This window comes from Melampsora larici-populina (assembly GCF_000204055.1).
Source record: "Melampsora larici-populina 98AG31 unplaced genomic scaffold MELLAscaffold_6, whole genome shotgun sequence".
In the NCBI taxonomy this organism is placed as follows: Eukaryota; Fungi; Basidiomycota; class Pucciniomycetes; order Pucciniales; family Melampsoraceae; genus Melampsora; species Melampsora laricis-populina.
Window position 1 is genome coordinate 615165 of NW_006768770.1, and position 19207 is coordinate 634371.

Sequence of the window (19207 nt, forward strand, 5' to 3'; positions counted from 1 at the left end):
TGTGAAAGGAAAAATGGTGGTGATGTTGCAAATCTGAGTTCGAGATGTGGTAGACTTGATATTTTCGGAGGCTGATGTAGAGATGATCAGGTTTTTTGGATAGATCTATCCGCTTCGCAAGTAATGAGTAGGTCGCAATTTGGGGATATTTTGAGAACAAGATGATGTGAGGTTATGAATCTGATGTAGTAAAAGTTTTCGCCTGAACTTGAATGTTCATTGTCGATTTTGAGAGAGTCCTAAACGGGGGAAATTTTAATTGTTGGAGAGATTTTCTTGCCAGCGCAAAGGTTCATAGAACAGCTGAAGAGAATTTGGAGCGATAGTGGTGAGTAAGGCCACTGGGACGAATAGACCCAGGGTGAAGTAGTACGCAGAGAGCTCGATCCGAGTGGGGGAGCTTCATTGGGTATTTTTTGAGTAACGCGCTCAGGTGAACGGGCACCAAGAAGAATGATCCAACTGCGAAGAAAGCAAGTTATGGTTAGCACCCAGCAAAGCAAAAATTCCGGTGATAACAAAGAATTTAGTAACTTACCGATTCATCTTGGGTGTCATTTTTAGCATACCACAATCTCAATATCAACTTCATCGTCAAAAGGAATGAATCCGATAGTTTCTTCAGGATCACATTCGAGGATTACTTCACAAGGTGTAAGAGGTGTAGTGCCCATACTGCCATATAAGACTTTATTGAGGCTGAGAGCGAGAGGTTGTGTCTAAATGAAGAAAAGGAATCAGTATCTGATGATAAATCAGGGAGAATTTTGAAAAGTATCCTACTAACCTCTGAGCACTCGGGTAAATCATCAATCTCAGGACGGGCTTCAGGAGCTGAACTCGAAACCAGTCCGAGCTTTTGTCCAACCCAACAACAGCCTGTGATCATTTGAGGCACCGAAGGCGAGATCGTACCAAAACAAGAAAGCGAGACCAATCCAAGTATGCGGTACTTGGAGATGTTGATGACGGTTTCTTGTTGGAATCGTAATGCTAGGAAGACAATGGTGACCAAAAGACACCAAAACTGTGGAGAAAGGCGATAGTTGAAAGTGACTGTGGCATCTACGCCAAATAAAGCTATGATGGCGTTGATGACATTAGCGTAGTAAAGTGCGTAGTTGACCAAGTTGTTGATCTTGCTGAGTGACAACATGATTGACGATGAGGTATTATTTCCGAGGAAGTAAGAAGAGCTTTTAGATTGAGAAGTGAGGAGGTGATTTGTATTCAAGATTTGTATTCAAGAAATGTCCAATTGTCAATAGAAAGATTATGGAGATGGGAAGAATGATTTGAGGGTCGAAGGAGCCAACGATTGGTTCTTATACCTCAGCAAAGTCATCTTCCATCTCTTGATAATCTACAATCACACAATAAGACCAGCTACACGATACGACTGAGGTACATTTCCAACGGCTTTTCTTGTTAATTCAGGATATTACTTCTCCCCTCATTCTGACAAAATTGACAAGTTGACTGGATGAATCTCGATTATATTCTCCCCCCTCGACCGTTTTTTCATTACTCCAGTCAAATCAGTGTAATTATGATGATAATTTCATTTCCTCAAGGATCTTGAAGCGATAAACCAACTCGGCGTGGATTCAACCTAAACAAGTATTCAGATAATTGATCCTGATCAGGTTCGTGAAAGCTCATGAATCCATTCGCCGCTGCCGTAACTTTTGTTTCCTTCATCCTTGGATTCCCTCATATTCTGATGCTGACCGCGCCGCGCGCTGGCCATTTACTCAACTTTTGCCCAGAGTAATTTGACAATCCGGCCGCATTCATCCTGAAAACCTGACATTCAGAGACTTCTGGTCAATCTATCAATTTGACTATTCACGTCCCTGTTGAAAAAGGGTCACCCTGAAACTAAATCTGATTTTTGTGAATGCTTTGCTGTATGTTCTAATGCGAAGTTTTATCTGCACTTGTGATGTCAATACCCTTGTGTAAGAGCATGTTGCTTGAGATGACCCTCTACTAGCGACGCCAAGCTCCTGTGATGTTAATCAACTTATACTACTCATCAGCCACAGTCAAGCTTTCCTAATAATCCAGTCCATTTGGAAACCGCCAATGTTACTAAACCTACCCTCAGAATATCATCTGTTATGCTATGGAGCAAAGTGACAATTCTTGAATATTGTCTGAGAAGTCACTACGTGTCTTATTCATCTTACCATATTCTTGTGTTGTTGATCATGATCGACAATGATCCACTTGAAATCGTGTATAACCATGGTGCCCCGTTACTTTGAATATAAGTAAAAGACTTACAACTTTGTACAGCCTGATAACGTTGCTTTCCTTGACAAACCGTGATGTATGCTCCATATGATTTCATAACATCACCTTTTCGATTGACCCTACTCTTGTGCTATTACCTTGGTATTCTTCCGGGTATGATTATTGTTAGCTTTTGGCGTCCTGTGAGATATCCACCTGTGCCCACCCGTGTTGTCGCGAAGTCTTTGTATAGTTCAACAAAATATTCCGCATTCAATAATCCATAATGCCTGGTTACTTTTGTTACTTTGCGATTATTGGTTGGATGACTTTGTTCCCCTTGCCAACGTACCTTTTCGTCATAAAACTTGTTTACTTCCGGAAATTATTGATGTAACCCGCTTTCTGCCTGTCTTCTGATGCAGCTTTCACCAGTTGATCCAAGAGCCCGACGTATGATTTGCGACTTACTCGACTTCGAATGACATTCGTGCCTCAAATTATCACGTTGATATCCTTTAGAGGAAAATTTATGTTACATTTTGTCTTCCTGTGAGATGTCACGCACCCAGTGATTTGTAAGTTCCTCGGTCCCTTGGCTGAATTTCTTCCCTTGGTGCTTGTGAACGTTCCGATGTATACGAATAACGCCTTGCCCCTATGAGAATATTAGTCGACAATTTCGGACCTTGTGTACGTCCTTACTTCAATACTTCTTTATCTTCATAAAACGCCTAGCATCCTTGTTTGAGTATCATTCCAAGATTTATGCCCTTTGTAACTGTTAGAACCCGAATCTCTTCCCGTTTTGTGGTGGTAGTGTTCATCCATTGCTATAGGTGCCACACGTACGGTTCCCGACTTCCTCAGAGCGATGTACAAAAGATTTTCATGTCGGCGGTCGCTATTTGCTTTTGGTGTATCTTGTCTTTGGACCTCGCAACACCCTGGGGGGAATAATTACCTAAAGCTCGTGTTGTCGAAATTGCTAATCATGATCTCTTCTCTTCCTTGGTACTTTCTCGAATCATCAAGGGTATATCTTTAGGGAGTTCATCAGGTGTTGAGTACCCTGGACTATGACGATGGAGTTAGCTTTCAAATATGGTAGTTGGAAAATGTTATGTGTCGAGATTATCTTGAGAAAAACGTTGATAACCGGGATAGATGTGAAAGATTGGTTGCTATCATTGTGAGTGCATGGACACCTAGAAAAGAAAATGATGAATCGAGCATGTATTTCAAGATGTTCGTAAGTTGCTCCACTGTGACGACGTCCTTAGCTTTTATATCAGAAGGTGTAGTTGATCGATGTAATGAGTTGAGATTGCCTTCATGAAGATGTTGATAAACGGGATTGTTGAGAGAAACAAGTTGCTATTATTTGAAGTCCATGGATACATAAAAAAGAATTGATGGATTGAAGCCAAGCTGAGACGAGCGCAAAGGTAGTGATGGGCAAAGAGTTTAAAATCATTGACACGGGTTGTACGTGGAATAATAATTCCTTGCCGTGGCACCAGATAAAACACTATTGCGTTGTATAATCCTTGTCCCTGAAGTATCATAACCATGATAGAAGGCAAAAAGACCTTGTAGATAATTACTCAACAAGTACCAATCGCTCTGGGCACGGCATTTTGTTCTACAAAACGTTTAATGACCAATCTATTTGAGAGCTGGACCAACAAAGGCAGTCTCTTTAGACGCGATCCAAAATCCACACGATCGTCCTGGGTCTTCAACCGCAGGAGAATTCTTGTACCCCACGCAAGTAGGCAGTTTTCCTGCTCATTTGAATCGTTCAATGCCCCCAGTGCCCAAGGAAGGTGAGGGATTCAATTCACGTAAGGGCGGATCTCTACACCCAAATCTGATCCGATTTGCAGAACCAACCGTAAGTCCGCACACAGTGGTTGAAGAGACATAGGGTCTGAATAGGCAAAATATAGTTCCATGATTGTGATTAAGAAATTCATCTTTAGAATCATGGGCTTCACTCATGGGTTTAAAAAAACTCGTACAAAGCAAAACGATACATATGAAAAATACCGAATCCCAAAAAAATCGCGAGTGGCAGAGTTGAAAGTCAAGGGACCATCCCCAACTTTAATCTCGGATGCAATGCGAGTTAAACTTAAAGCAGCATTTACAAAAACTCCAACTTTGATCCAACGGAAACGCAATCAACCGCCAACCACTGCAGCTGTAAGTAAGCGTAAACAAACAGAAACGAATCTTGTGTCTTCTTGTGATCTCTCTCATGCATCTAGGCTGTTCTCTTTATCAAATCTACAAGGGCTGATGATTTATAGTTATAGATATCATTCTATAGCTCTTCCTTTGTGGTACCCTTACATAAAATGGGTATGTGATGGGATGCAATCTGATCACCGGTGAATTTGGCATAAAGTATGTAGTTTGATGATAACGGAAATAGAATCAAGCACAAACATAAATAGAAGAGTTTGAGTGATGGTTTGGTCCCTTCCTGAACTGACCAAGAACGACCTCGACCATGAGAAGTTAACATAACCCAAGTATAAGATTAGTGACGAACGTCTCCAAGAAATTAACCAGCCAATAAGATTAACTCCTATTGTTTGCTTATGATTGCCAAGATATGTGCACAGAAAGAGTTGGGAGCTGTTGGGAGATAGGAAACACACGACGGCGGGGATAGAATGAAGAAACACGCGATGTTCATCAGATTTCAAATGTGAAGTCACTTTTTACATTTCACATCATCCTAGTTAAAAGCCTGGTAAGCAAGCTCTTAGCCATCTTTGTGTTTATCTGCTGCTACTGATCAACAAGTGTGATCAAAGAAGGAAAGTAGAGGAAAGTCCACAGTCCGTTAAACCGTGAACGAGTTAGGGATCTACAAAGTGGATCAAACTTATGATATACAAGATTTTAGATGGACCAACATACCGCGGATCAAGGACTCCTTGTGTGGATTTTTTTCAGGAGCAACAAAAGTAGCACTACAGTAGATTTCAGTATTGGGATGTAAGTTGGTCCTCCACCGTGGAATCTCGCAAGCTGTGTCGATAAGTATTAAGTACGTCTATTTCTAAGTACATAACAACCGGGAGCGCTTCCCGAGGCTCACCTGATTTGTATGTATGTAGGTTGTCTATAGAAGAGACACAACTTCTAGCTATTTGATCACGAAAACCCAGAGTGGATGGAAGGATAAAGCGAGGATTCTTGGTAGATCAGGGGGTGCAGTGCAGGACGAAGCGGACGGAGCAAGGGATGATGAATTGAACATGAGAGTCATAAGAGTCATAGAGGAAAGTTGAAAGAGTCAGATTGGACAAAGAAACATCCGAAACCAAACCCCTTCGATGATAGCTTAACGATGGGCTGGTGTGGTGCCCATCTCAACTTCCCCAATCATCTGACCATCTTAGCGCTTGAATAAATCTCTCACCCCACAAGCGATCGAAGAAGAAAGTCAAAACTCAAAATATGTAAAAATAGTATGGGGAAACTAAAGTCTGACCCCACAATTTCAAAATCAATTGTACAGTTGACATCTACAGGTCAACCCCGCCTCACCCCGCATAATTTTCAACATGGCGTCCCCTATTTTGAAAGAGTGGAGTCTGTACATTCAACAAGAAACACCCCGTTACGAGGAGCACCGACGATGGGAGACGAGCACGATGGCAAGGATGCAAAGGTTAATGAGACTGTAGAGAACTCAGTCTTGGCTCTTGAGTTGATTTTGCAAGGGAACCACGGTCGGTTGTGTGAATCGAATGTGTATAATAAAAAATCCGGGGTACGCTTTAAAAATCAGAGTTGAATTGAATTCAGTTTGGAGATCATTGATAAAGAGAGAGAGAGAGAGAGAAAAGGTCAAGAGGGACCCATCAGTTTACCATCCCAAAAAGATATAAGAACTCATCAATTCTCGTCATATTCCCTATCTCTTCATTCCCATCTCAACCCCTTTGAACATTTGTCAAACACACAGTATCCATTCTCATCCTCAACCATATCATCTCATTCGAATTTATAACTTAGCTCCCTTCATCTCATCTTCTTTGAACCGATTCACTCAACATATCAAAACACATCACTGTTTTACATATCTATCTTTCCTCCTCTTGACCATCTTCGTCCCTTTCATATAAGCCTTTTCATCAAAATCCAAGCGTCTTTTTAAATTCCCAACACAAACATATCATTCAAGATGTTATCAGACCCTGTCTTCACTTCTATCAACGCTAATCTCTACCACCCCGATCATGTACTCAAACATCCTGACTTTAAAATCCTCAAAGCAGATGAAGTTAAACACGTCTCTCCTTCAACTAACATTGCGTGCTTTTACAATGACAAGAAACAGGTTTGTCTCTTCCTTCTACTTATCTCTCTATGATCATCAAAGTACCTTACTAATCTCGATCATGTTTTGACTCTTAGATTCATATGGTACAGAAACCTATGCCAGAAGTTCATCCTGGTCAAGTCTTACTTCATGTAAGAGCCACCGGTATCTGTGGATCTGATGTTCATTTCTGGAAACACTCCCGAGTTTGTCTCACATCTCTACAAACTATAATTCATCGTCAGTTCTCATGTCTAATTTTATCAACGCTGCGTGTTGTGTTTTGGATTAGGTTGGTGACACCATGGTTGTAAAAGATGAGGTAAGCAACCTTTTTCAAATTCTTTCTACACCCAAGTTGAGACGTAAACTTATCATTTTCAATTTCTATCTTCAGTGCGGTGGTGGTCATGAATCAGCCGGTGAAGTTATCCAGGTTGGAGAAGGTGTCACTCACCTCAAAGTCGGTACGTTGAAAAGTCCCTATTGAATTGACATCTCGTGTTCCGATGGCTCATTTTCCGGCTTTGATTATTTCCTTACCATAGGTGATCGTGTCGCGATCGAGGCTGGTATTCCATGTTCCAAGCCAACTTGTGAGATGTGCCTCACAGGTAAGAACTCTCCCTGCGCCCCTGTTTTCCTGGCAAGTTCTTGTATATTCAGAATTTCTTACCTCCTTGCTTGATTCTCAGGTCGATACAACGCTTGTCCCGATATAGTCTTTTTCTCGACTCCACCATTCCATGGACTCCTCACTCGGTTTCACGCTCATCCAGCATGTTGGCTTCACAAACTTCCACCTTCGATTTCCTATGAAGAAGGATCATTACTCGAACCCTTGGCTGTCTCTCTGGCCGGTATTGAACGTTCTGGTCTTCGACTGGGTGACCCAGTCTTAATCTGTGGAGCTGGTCCAATCGGTCTAGTCACCCTACTCGCTTGTCGTGCAGCAGGTGCATCACCCATTGCGATCACCGATCTTTCCGATGACCGTCTCAACTTTGCTAAACAACTCGTCCCAACTGTCAAGACTGTCAAAGTTGGTCGATCTTCAACTTCAAAAGAGGTTGCAGATCAAGTAGTAGAAGTTATGGGTTTAAAGCCCTCAATCGCCATTGAATGCAGTGGATTTGAATCCTCGATCAATGCAGCTATCTTTGTGCGTAACAATCTCGATCCGAACCATGCATCATTTCTTGAATTACTCACGCTGCATCGTATTTGCTCTTCCAGAGTATGAAATTCGGTGGTAAAGTGTTTGTGATTGGAGTAGGAAAGGATGAACAAGTTTACCCATTCATGCACATGAGTGCCAACGAGATCGACTTACAATTCCAGTACGTTGAGGAGGTGATCTGTTTTGTCAACAACAGAGACTGACTCTTTTCTTTCTTTCTTTTCTCTAGATTCCGATACGCAAACCAATACCCAAAAGCCATCAGGTTATTGGAAGATGGTCTGATCGATCTCAAACCATTGGTCACTCACCGTTTTGCACTAGAAAAGGCTGTGGAAGCATTTGAAACTGCAGCAGATATCAAATCAGGTTCAATCAAAGTTCAAATTCTCGATCTTTGATCCCCCCAAACGCTTTCAATCTTTAATGTTTCCGGTAAAAGGACAATCGAATGAATAAACTCTCCCAACCTGAAGGAAAATTGTGACATTACAATGTTTTTGGTTCTTTTTTTGTCGTTGGTTTGAAGATTTTTTATCTTTTGTTTACCTTAATTTTTGAATCTTCCTTTTAATCGAACCTCGCAATCAAAAATCTCAAATTGTATTAAACTTTTCAATTCCGTTTGTTTTTTTCCATCTCTCTAGTCTTGGCTAGTATTCTCAGTCTCAAGAATCAGTTTTCTTCGGTTTCATCTACTTGTATTTCTAAGATGAATGAATCCTACCTTGAAAGATTCGTAGTAGTGCTTTCAAAAGAACAATAATAATAAGCAATTTTGGGTATCGTGTTTTCAAATTCAGCGCCAAATTCTTCCAAAATCACTGTTCCACTTTCGAAAGGCCTTTCAACATGTGCTCTGCCTCCGGTCCTGTATACCTTTTCTCATCATTCTTATTGTAGTCTGTCGCTGTCACTCAGACGAAGAAGTCTCAGAAATTGAAGTTCTTAGTTACGGGCAAAAAAATGTTATTTTAAGCATGGAGATAAAGAACAATAGTTCTTGGTCACTGCGCGCAAGAGCGATGTGAACTTCTAGTCCTCATTGTTCTATCACAAATATAATGACATCTTCGAAATGATCATGAACGAATAAAGCCTTGGATTCGAGTTTTGATTTTCTGGCCCCCATCCACTGATGCATCTACTTTAACACCTGAAACATACATTCAAAGACCTGCACAATGACAAGTGTAAGCTCAAGTGTCAATTGTTTTTCTTCAAAAAAGGGATGAAATTTTAATAGGATTCATTGTATGCAAGATTAATTACAAAATGTTAACAATTCCAAAAAACCAAAGAAAAAAAACAGACATAAAATTAAACATTTTGCAAAAGAGAAAAAAATGACCAGCATGAGAAAAACAAAACATACTGTAATTGATTTCTTGATTTAAAAATTGCAAAAAAAACAGATAAGAAAAAAAAACTATTCTAGAGAATTTAAAAGGTAAGAGAGAGAAAGAGAGAGAAAAAGAACCATGCTCAAAAGCTTGAATAGAAAAAAAGAAAAAGTCTAATTGAAAGATAAGAAAAAGATGGTTTCTATTCCAGAAGAGTGATAAAGAATGAAAAAAGAAAAAAAAAGATATTGATGCGTACAAAAATCTATTACAAAACAAAAAAAAATCAAAGAACAATCCAAGTAGAACGAACCCACACTTCAACCAAAAAGAAAGAAACCAAGTCATAATTTCAGTTTACGATGCATTCCAAGTTTTCAAAAAGTGATTAGGTTTTTCTGGAATTTGGTTTAAACTTCATGATGATTATGATCTTTAGAAACAGATGAATAAGTATGTTGATGATGTAAATGATGTGCTTCTTTAGTCTGATCGAAATCTTCAGATCCATCATCAAATTCATCTTCATCAGATCTACGTTCTAATGGAACTTTAGGTAAAGCGAATTCGGCTAATCCTCCTCCCACATGTCTCAGACCTCTACCTAATCCAAACTAAAGTTCCCCCCAAGAAAAAAACAAACGTTAGTCAATCTAAAGAAAGCAATTAGAGCACATGAAAAGAGAACTTACAGCTGCTTGGAAATCGAGGGCATGACCTTGTTGTTGTGTACTAGGTGATCTTGTGTAGGCTTTTCCTCTCCATCTATCAATAAAGAAACGAATAGAAGAAGTAATATCATAAAGAAAATCACGATAACTATACAAAGTATCGTAAAAAAAGGAGATCAATACTTGCTTCGAAAAAAAGATGAGGATTGAACAGAGCAAAAACGGTAAACAAACTCTTGTGAGTGAGCAAAACTAGACCAAAATGGTGTTTTATCCTTTCCAGAACCTTTAATAACAATTGCATATTCTGTATAAGGACTAATTCGATTACAAAAGCCAATTATCAGATTGATCATGAGAAATGATAAAAAGAGACATCGAAAGACTTACAAAGCAAAGAGTTGAACGATACTAACGATAGCCATCTCGATCGTCACACAAAGTGCATTCAGTCCATCTGCAATATTATCAGATGTCCAAGACCTTGTAGCTTTAATGTAACCAAGTCCACTAAGAACCGAGAAAACAAAAGTTTGATAAAAGACCAAGAAGATAGCCACTCTAAGAGATTCAAAACGTTTGATTAGATATGATACTGATGAGGAAGGAGTTTGAGGTTTGGTAAGTAACTCAACTTGATAGATAAAAACTTCATCATTGGTCTATGGCCTGCTAGATCATCTGCTACTAGATGGTAAAACAAAAGTAACCCATAAAGTGCAACAGATACAGATATGAAGGTGATAACTGTAAGCCAAACCTATTAAACAAACACAACCAAAACCCCCCAAGAAAAGCAAAAGAAGATAAATCAGTCAACCGAATCAATTCAAGAGAACTGACTATATGAAAGAAAACTTACATTAGCAAAACGATAATCATAAGAAGCACCACAGAAGACATCAAAACTATTAGTAATAATCGAAACGAGTGAAATGATCGGTCTTAAGATCACATATTGCATCACACTCCATTTGACAGCAAACAGAAAGTAAGGTTTAGAAGGTCTAAAATACCAACAACAGAACGGAAAAGAAAGTTTAGTTTTCTCTTTACGTGTCATCACTTCACGTTGTTCTAAGGGTGAACGTCCAACATAAAGTAAACATAAAATCAAAAATGAAGCTAAGACGAATGCTTCGTAACAGTCTCGGATGATCCCAAATGATATGTATTCTTTGTAGTATCGGTAACCGAAGAAAGAGATTATCGAATATAATGGTGCCATTAGTAAGATTCGAACGATTTGTCTTTGTTCTAATGGTTTTTGATAATGTGTACAATGTAAGCTATTAATTTGATAAAAAAAATCGAGAATCAAGAACGAAAGAAGGTATTAGTGTATATTAAAGGTAAAAGAGAAATTGAGAAAGGGAAAGAACTCAACAAGATATTGGTAAAGCTTAGAAGTGTTGCCAATAGAGCAGCTCCACCTGCAATAGTCTTTGATCGGCAAAAATCAAATCAAATCAGAAACTTGTTCATTGACCCTAATCTTTGAAAAAGTCATATATTTACCCAACCAATATGATGTTTATCCCATTGAATATGTAGACTCTAAAAAGTTAAAGTAAACCAACATAAAATCAAAGATTAGGTTCATCCGTTGAATGAATGTTTCATTGGTCAAGATCAAGAAGAGAATGGCCGACAAACCTGATCAAAGTATCCATCGTGTGATTCTTCTAATGGAGCTTCTTCAGGACAAGTAAGAGCGAGTGTGTAAGAGATTGAGGTTGAGACAATGAGAGTGATAAGAGTGATAAGTCGAGTAGAGAGTGTCATAGTGAATAAGTAGGTTCGCTTGGGGGTTTTCGTTTGGCGGTTCCTTGTAGGTCTTTGGTCGTTGTAAATTCGATAGTTTTAAGATGTTTTGATAAATCGATGTTGAAGGAGATCAGTTGATAAAATTAATCAAGTTTTTCAACATAAAGGCTTCAAGTTTTGAAAAGTATAAAGCCTGATGATCATGAACTCTTCAAATACGAACTCAAAGCTCAATCAAAAGATAACAAAAATGAGTTTCTGTTGTTTGTAAGGATCAAATCAAATAACTTGTTTTTTCTACAAATTTGATACACAAATCTCGTTAATGGCGGGTCAAAGGTTTAGCGAAAAAAAAAATACGTGTTTGTGTGTGAATTGAATGAAATGAGTAGAAGAAAGTAGAAAGTTCAATCAATGGAACTAAAAAGTTTGGTTATTGATTTGAATTTTAAACTGAGCTTGCTGCTTTACACAAAAAAGAACTAGGGTGTAGTCCAAATTATCAGTGGCTTTGAATCGATTGGTTCATTTTCTCACAACCTTTGGTTCTCTTTTCCCAAAATAGTTCAATTTCTTCACATTTACATAAAATGAAAAATTAACAATGAAAAAAACCCAGAACTCCGGATCGTCCTGCAATGATAATCCTCTGAAGTAATTTGGACCGAACAAAAGTCATGATCTACAAAAGGTTTTGGAGGTAAACTGCTACAAAAAGTGGGCTGAAGTGAATTTTTGTCTGAGCTTGTCCGAATCTTTGCAGGAATATTTGGATGATTTCATGCTTTGGACGATTTGCCAAATGTTTTTTCGCTATAAATTTGCACATTTTTCAGCTTACCAGATTAAAGGCAATGCATCTGTGCAGCAATTCAAAAGGATGCCTCAAGGAATAGGATTGATAAGGATTGATATACCTGATTCCAAATATCTCAGTGCGTCAAAACTTATGCCAACACATGAATTTTGACTTACTGAATATGAACCAAATAGAAGTCAATCAAGATCAACCATATATTTTTGAGGATAACTGCTACAAAAAGTCGGCTGAAGTAATTTTTTGGTCTGGATTTGTTTGAAGATATTTTTGTGCTGGAGGAATGAATGTTTTGATTTTCTGGATGATTTTCCAAGTATTTTATGATGGAAATTTGCACATCTTTCATCTTACCTGACTGAAGACGATGCTTCTAATGCAGCAATTCAAAAGGATGTCTCAAGGGATGAGATTGATATTTATACCTGATTCCAAGTATCTCAGTGCCTCAAAAAATCTGCCAACACATGACTTTTGACTTACCATGAAGCATCCAAAAGTCCTCCAGATTTATAAAGACTCAAATGTGACTTTGAAACCCAAAGATGTTCAAGCAATAATCCTACAAAATCATGGTACATACTCATCAAATTTAGGTATCCTTTTCAAAGAGAAGCTTTACATACATTTATATGCTCATCATGTTGGTATTGGTCATAAGTTTTTCAAAGCACATCAACATACCCAAGTAACACAAGGTCTTTGTTTCAAGAATCCTCCTGTGTCAGTCAAGTGTGATTATCTTTGACTCTTTTAGCTCAAGAAATCCTCAAGACTCGCAGAGGGCGCAAGAGTTCACAGCCACAGCCTAATACATGTGTTTCTAGTGTTACAGTGTGCAAAAGTGCTCGAGTGAAGATCCCAGTTCCTGCTCCAAGATCAACTAAAGTAGCATCATGATCAGGTATGTGAATGACCAAAGATTTGATTGATTGATTGAAGTGGATAAGTTGGTCTAGCTTGATTGTAAAGAGCTGAGGCTAGATTTTGACAAATGTAGAAATCTTGGTGTGAGGCAACTGAGATTGCTGGGTTTTGTATAAGACATCAGAAGAGGGAGAGAGCTTAAATCACCTGATTTTGGAAATGCTTCGTTGACAAGTTCTTGATGATTTGAAGGATATTGAGGGGTTCGACCTTACATCATCCTAGCATTCTATAAGCATATTGGCTTAAGTCAATTCTCAAGCATTTTTGTTTCAACAGTTTCACCACTTTTAATTTCCACAATACCCTTCAGAACATTCATATTTCTTACTATTTCTCAATCATTGAGAAATCAATGGCTACCTCATCATCCGCCATGGGCATGGGCGTGACTACTCTAAAATCAGTCTTACGCAAACAAATCCGAACCAATTTATCACAATTAGATGAAACTTCAATCATTCAACAATGTCGGTAACGGTTCCCAAGCCTTTTCCATTTCAATCTAACTATTTCTTATCACAAGCTAATCTTCAGATCGTTTTTTGTTCTTGGTATCTGCATTTCCTGTTTTTTTTTTTTTTCTTTTTGTTTTCCGATATTGAATAGCTAAATCAGTTTGTAAGATTATAAAAGAATCAAATTGGTATACCTCATCTAAAAAAATTGGTTGTTATCTTTCCATGAAAAATGGTGAATTAAGAACCGATGAAATAATTTTAGATGCATTCTCTTCAGGTTCATGTCTCATTTTCCTCAATTCTCTCTCAAACTTTCATGTGTGACTCATTTCTTAAATCTGATGGAATCTCAATGATGAATTTTTTAGGTAAAGAAGTTTATATTCCATATTGTTCTTCGAAAACCGAAATGAGAATGTTAAGATTAGAAAACCAAAGTGGATTTTCAAATCTATTGATCAATCGATGGGGAGTTCGAGAATATTTACCTAGTCAGGTTTCTACTTTTGGTATACAATTATTACTATCCTTGTCTTTGATTTCTTTCATTTTATTAATCACCTTATATTCTTTTTCATTCTGTTCAGAATCGGTCGATGAATCACTAGATTTACTTCTGATGCCAGGTAAACTATAAACAAACCATTAAAATAGAATTGTGACTGACGAGATACTTTCTCTTTGATTTCAGGTCTTGGCTTCGATCGATCAGGTGGAAGACTTGGTCATGGTCGTGGATACTATGATCGTTATCTTTCTAAACTCAAAGCAAGTTCTAATGATTCCCAAACACCAATGCCATTACTAGTTGGCTTAGGACTAACTGAACAAATCTTACCTATCGGTCTTGAGCTACCGACTTGTGAAACTGATCATAATCTCGATTTGTTGGTTGGACCAGAGGGACTGATCAAGTTTTCTACTTTTTCCTCATGATCATCTCTTGTCATTCTAAAAGAAATTTCTTTCAACTTTGGCTAACCATTAGACTCCTTGTGCCGATTCCCTCACATAACTTTGATGGCATTAGCTGCTCAAAAGAATCTCAAGATTGCCACTGTTCAATATTGATGATCTATTTGCATCTAGGCAAAAGTCGTCTCAATACATTACAAAGTTGTGCTCCAGTTTGAAAGGCCCGTGAATGTCAGTGAAGAGAGGAAAGGGTATCGTTACACAGCTTAGGATTATGTTATCAGGTGCGAAGGTACGAGCTCCCCGATTCTTATACACTGTTTACCACCCAACAAAAGACCATCTTAAGGCAGGGATCAAACTGTGATGACGTAAGTGATGGATGATAGTCAGATTGAAGATGTCGAAGGGAGCTTCATCGGTCAAGTTGGTGCAATCGATCGAGTTCTTTGCCTTGAACCGGGCCTAAAGATAATCTCAATACAATATGGCCCTCAGTTCCAAAATGGACAAAAAAAAGTCTTGCAAAAGTTAAAACCACAAGATTGTATTACCAAAAAAAAAGTCGTTGTTGTTTATCAAGTTCATCAATCTAAGCTAACATTGTATTATCTCGAATCGAATCTCTAATATGCTGTGCTTCTTGATACTGTCTAACCTCTTCTCTCTTGATCTTTAACATTTCACCTAACACAAACAAAAGAAACCCCCAAAGCATCTCATGAGTTTTAATGATTTCAAATCGGTTTATAAGATATATTTTCTTGAAAGATTTGAATGTATGACATACGTTGACGTTCTTTAAGACCATGAAAGTAATAACCAAGCGAACCAAATACACCAGCAGCAACAAAATGACCACCAAGATCTAAGAAAACCCCAATCATTCATTCATTTTGAAGAAGTTGATAATTAGTATCTATATAGATCATAAACCATATAGATTTCTTAGTTACTCACTTTCGAATAAACCTCTTCGCATCACACCAAGTTGATAAACTCGTACTCCAAACCCAACAGTTGCCCAACCAGCAGTATAAGTTAATAGACCCATTCCTGCTCCTTGGAAGATTCTTTAAACCGATATGATATGAATGAGATTGGAAGTTGGATGTGTAGTTGGTTTGGTATTGAAAGTTGATTGTTGATTGGTTCTTGAAAGGTGGATTCGGTCTTCTCGAATTCGATATGTAAACCCGTAGTGAGCCGTTCGAAATATGCATATATCAAGAAGTAAACTGGAAATACCTTTCTAATACCATACTTAGCTTCTGAATAACCCATGATTCAACATCACAACCTCCAAAATTCTGACTCCTCAAATCAATCCTAGCTTAAGCTCAAATCCAAACTACAAAATATCTTTCTTGCAATCTCTTGACTTCCTCCTGGTACATAAATATCATAAGACAAATCTACTGAATGGTTTGGTCACAGGAACGCAAGTTTCATTTCTCATATGTTCACTTTAAAACCAAAGCTCAAACTCCATTCAAACAAAATGTTTTCATAGAATTTGCTTATCTTATTCCGAAAGAAAAAACAAAGCTTATTGAATGGAGGAAATGGCTCGCTATTTAGAACATGATGATCAGATTCAAGTGAGCAGAAAGAACCTGAACTAGAAATCTCATTGTATATACCATTTTGATCAAAAGAAAAGTTTAATACGGTCGTTATACATACCTCACAAAACTCACGTCTCACTGCTCAAGAGCCGTCAAACCAAATCAAAACCTCATCCCAAAAGAATTCCAATCAACAAACCACAAACCTACAAATCAAACCCATAAACCAACCCAAAAACTTCTCAAAAATACCCTAGAAACTTACAAACTCTCATGCCGGTGTGTTTATAAAAAAAATCTCAAAACTCTTTTAAACAAATTTCATAATTCAACCAAAACCAAAGAAAATGATGATCAAGTTCAAAACACCAAAAACCCCATGACCATCCCTCTGGAAAGAAAAAAAAAACACAGATCAATCAAAAACAAACACATACATTCTTCACAGAATTCACAGACCAAAACCAAAACCAAAGAAGAAACCCATACAAAGAATCAAAACAAAAAAGTGATATATATGTATAAAATAAAATAAAAAAGAAACGGTTATGTAAAAAGAAAACCGAAGGATTTTATTTCTTTTTGGGGAGGTGTTGCTTTTAAAGTCATCAGAAATTTTCAATAGCATCTACCCCTATGTATGTATGTATGTAGTTCAAATTTTATAGAAACCCAAAACAAATGTAAAATGAGTTCTTATCAACTACTACTACTACTACTGATCAATTTTCCATCTTTTTCTTGATTCCTTTGGTTTGAAAGATCGTTTTCAAGAAAACTACCAATCCAAAAAACAAATCCCAATCAATTTTAAACTCAAAACTCAAGATTCCCAAAAAAAAGAAATTGAATCTACTTACTTTCCATCTATTATTACACTACAAAACATGATCAGAAAACGAAAAACCAATTCAAAAACATCTCACATCAGAATCTAGACCGAAGAGTTTCAAAAAAACGAGTTACTTACATTCACACATCTGTAAAAAAATCATCATCAATTCCGGTCATCATTCAATCCGAATCGGAATCAGAAAAACAAAACAAAAAGACCGTGAGTAATCGAATTCAAATAAAGAAAAAATCCATCTTATCCTAAGACGATTTCTCAAAAAATAAGAAAATCAAAAGAAATCAATCCTCACGTCACGAAAGTCTGTGTACAAACCCGATAAAACCATCATCACATCAGTCAATATAATATCCAAAAAAAGATGTCATGTAAAAAAAGAACTCAAAACTTACAGTCATAGGTTCATCAGCCGATCTAGTTTGCATTTGATACTAAAAAAACCAAAAAGAAATCATCAACCAAACAGATCAAAGTAAGATAACCGAAAGATGATAAAGTGATGATCGAATCGGATCGAATGACATACATAAGTACATTTCCTTTGACCACATCTACCACACCTAAACGCGTCCGTTTCAGCTTGTTGAGGTCCAGCACCTCTAGCTTTAAACAAATTCTCTTCAGCCAATTTCCGATCCTGAGCTTTCCTTTCTTCACTTGCCATATCCTATTCATTCCCCCCCAACAAAATCAGTCACTCTCTCTCGGAGAAAGCGAATGGTTTGACTTACAGCTGGTCCCATACTACATAACTTCATCGAACTGATCTCTCCACTTACCACAGCTTCTCTTAAACCTGGATTGTTTTTGTCTTTTAAATTAAAAATTAAACTTCTCATCTTGTTTTTGTATCCGTTTGAATCGTTTGTTCGATTGACTTCTGATTCGATCGATTTAGCTCTTTCATAAACTAAATCAGCAGCTATCGAAAAGAAGAAAAAGACACAGGAATGAAATTAATCAATTGATTTTTTCTTTTCATCAACGTGGGTTTGGTTTGGGTTTTTATAGAGTCAAGTTTCTTAAACGCAGATCGAGCCTCGCTTCAACCTTTACCATACCTTTTCTCATCAACATAAGAATGTCTAGAGTAAGGATGGTAAAGATTGACGCGAGGCTCATTTCATAAACGCGTTCTCAAAACACCTATTCCATCTCATGAAATCTCGATCGATTCCGGTCCTCTTGGAAACGATCGATCCGAAAGAAACTAGGCAGAAGATTGAGAAAAAAAAAACTCACGAGCATCTGAATCAAAGATTAATGCATCAAAGACGGATTTCATACTTCCATCTCTAACTTTATCTTGTAAAGATTCGAATTTCAAATGAGTTTCGGTTTTCGAACTTCTTGGTCCAGTACGTTTAGTACTAGATGGATTAGGTGTTAGGTTACTTGAACTTGATGGTGATGGTTTTTTTGAACTTGATGAACTTGGAATCGATGTTTTAGCCATCGCTACTGGTGGGGGTGGTGATTTAAGATCTTTCAGTGAATGTGTAGGACCTATAAAAACCCAAAAAACCAAAACCAAAAACCATTTAGTTCATGTTAATCCATACAAGAATAAATCATGTGGTTGGGTGGGTTTTTTCGGAAATAAAACAAACTTTTTTGGGGTTGACTTCCACTGGCAAGATGAGTAGGAGTACTCGAATGTGTAGGATGATTAGGTTCTTTCTTCACTCCATTCTTCCATTCGTTTACAATCAATTTGGCTAATTTAGATATCTCATGATCAGGATTTTGTCTTTGTTTTCCAACTGAAATTCCAATCTTCGTAGTCTAATGAGATGTATAAACAAAAAAAAAAAAAACGATTCAGTAAATGATCATCACGTGGTTTATCATGTGAAGGAAAAGGAAAATCGATGTCCGATCGGAATCAAATAAACCCAAAAAGTTTAATGGGTGGAATTTTTCGGCGGGGGGGAGGGAGGGTTTTTGCAAAAACTCAACTCGAATTAATTCTTCAGTAGGTACCACTTCTTTACGTAATCGATTCAAAATATTTTTAACCTCCTAATAAAATTCATAATAGAGAAGAATGAGTGATAGATCAAGCAAGAAGGAGTTTAGATGAAATGAGACTTACTTGAGTGTTTGAAGCTGAGACTGCTGT

The 19207-nt window shown here is 37.6% G+C and overlaps 6 protein-coding genes across 6 annotated transcripts; 3 read left to right on the top strand and 3 right to left on the bottom strand.

Moving 5' to 3' along the window:
• Positions 1 to 239: 239 nt before the first annotated feature.
• On the bottom strand, positions 240 to 1156 carry MELLADRAFT_60511 (uncharacterized protein; the record flags this gene model as incomplete). Its single annotated transcript, XM_007406603.1, has 4 exons — positions 240 to 462; positions 539 to 546; positions 570 to 719; positions 788 to 1156. The coding sequence occupies 4 exons, from the start codon at positions 1154 to 1156 to the stop codon at positions 240 to 242; spliced, it is 750 nt and encodes a 249-aa protein (XP_007406665.1).
• A 2205-nt stretch (positions 1157 to 3361) lies between these two features.
• Positions 3362 to 5546, top strand: MELLADRAFT_103439 (uncharacterized protein; the record flags this gene model as incomplete). The annotated part of the gene is made up of 4 exons (XM_007406321.1): positions 3362 to 3490; positions 3932 to 4135; positions 4180 to 4446; positions 5373 to 5546. 4 exons carry the CDS (start codon positions 3362 to 3364, stop codon positions 5544 to 5546), a joined length of 774 nt encoding a protein of 257 aa, XP_007406383.1.
• A 590-nt stretch (positions 5547 to 6136) lies between these two features.
• Positions 6137 to 8564, top strand: MELLADRAFT_74240 (uncharacterized protein; the record flags this gene model as incomplete). Its single annotated transcript, XM_007406322.1, has 8 exons — positions 6137 to 6601; positions 6679 to 6789; positions 6876 to 6905; positions 6981 to 7050; positions 7132 to 7197; positions 7279 to 7745; positions 7820 to 7923; positions 7993 to 8564. 8 exons carry the CDS (start codon positions 6446 to 6448, stop codon positions 8162 to 8164), a joined length of 1176 nt encoding a protein of 391 aa, XP_007406384.1.
• Positions 8565 to 8991: 427 nt separating this feature from the next.
• MELLADRAFT_115541 (uncharacterized protein) lies at positions 8992 to 11925 on the bottom strand (the record flags this gene model as incomplete). Its single annotated transcript, XM_007406602.1, has 7 exons — positions 8992 to 9720; positions 9799 to 9925; positions 10012 to 10095; positions 10168 to 10338; positions 10413 to 10537; positions 10640 to 11066; positions 11434 to 11925. The coding sequence occupies 7 exons, from the start codon at positions 11448 to 11450 to the stop codon at positions 9517 to 9519; spliced, it is 1155 nt and encodes a 384-aa protein (XP_007406664.1).
• A 1718-nt stretch (positions 11926 to 13643) lies between these two features.
• MELLADRAFT_103442 (uncharacterized protein) lies at positions 13644 to 14685 on the top strand (the record flags this gene model as incomplete). Its single annotated transcript, XM_007406323.1, has 5 exons — positions 13644 to 13758; positions 13898 to 14026; positions 14118 to 14258; positions 14337 to 14375; positions 14441 to 14685. The coding sequence occupies 5 exons, from the start codon at positions 13644 to 13646 to the stop codon at positions 14683 to 14685; spliced, it is 669 nt and encodes a 222-aa protein (XP_007406385.1).
• Positions 14686 to 17420: 2735 nt separating this feature from the next.
• Positions 17421 to 19104, bottom strand: MELLADRAFT_33850 (uncharacterized protein; the record flags this gene model as incomplete). Its single annotated transcript, XM_007406601.1, has 6 exons — positions 17421 to 17516; positions 17612 to 17752; positions 17817 to 18007; positions 18328 to 18455; positions 18692 to 18870; positions 19045 to 19104. Coding segments are annotated over 6 exons (795 nt in total), but the record flags the coding sequence as incomplete, so codon positions are not given.
• Between the last annotated feature and the right edge of the window lie 103 nt (positions 19105 to 19207).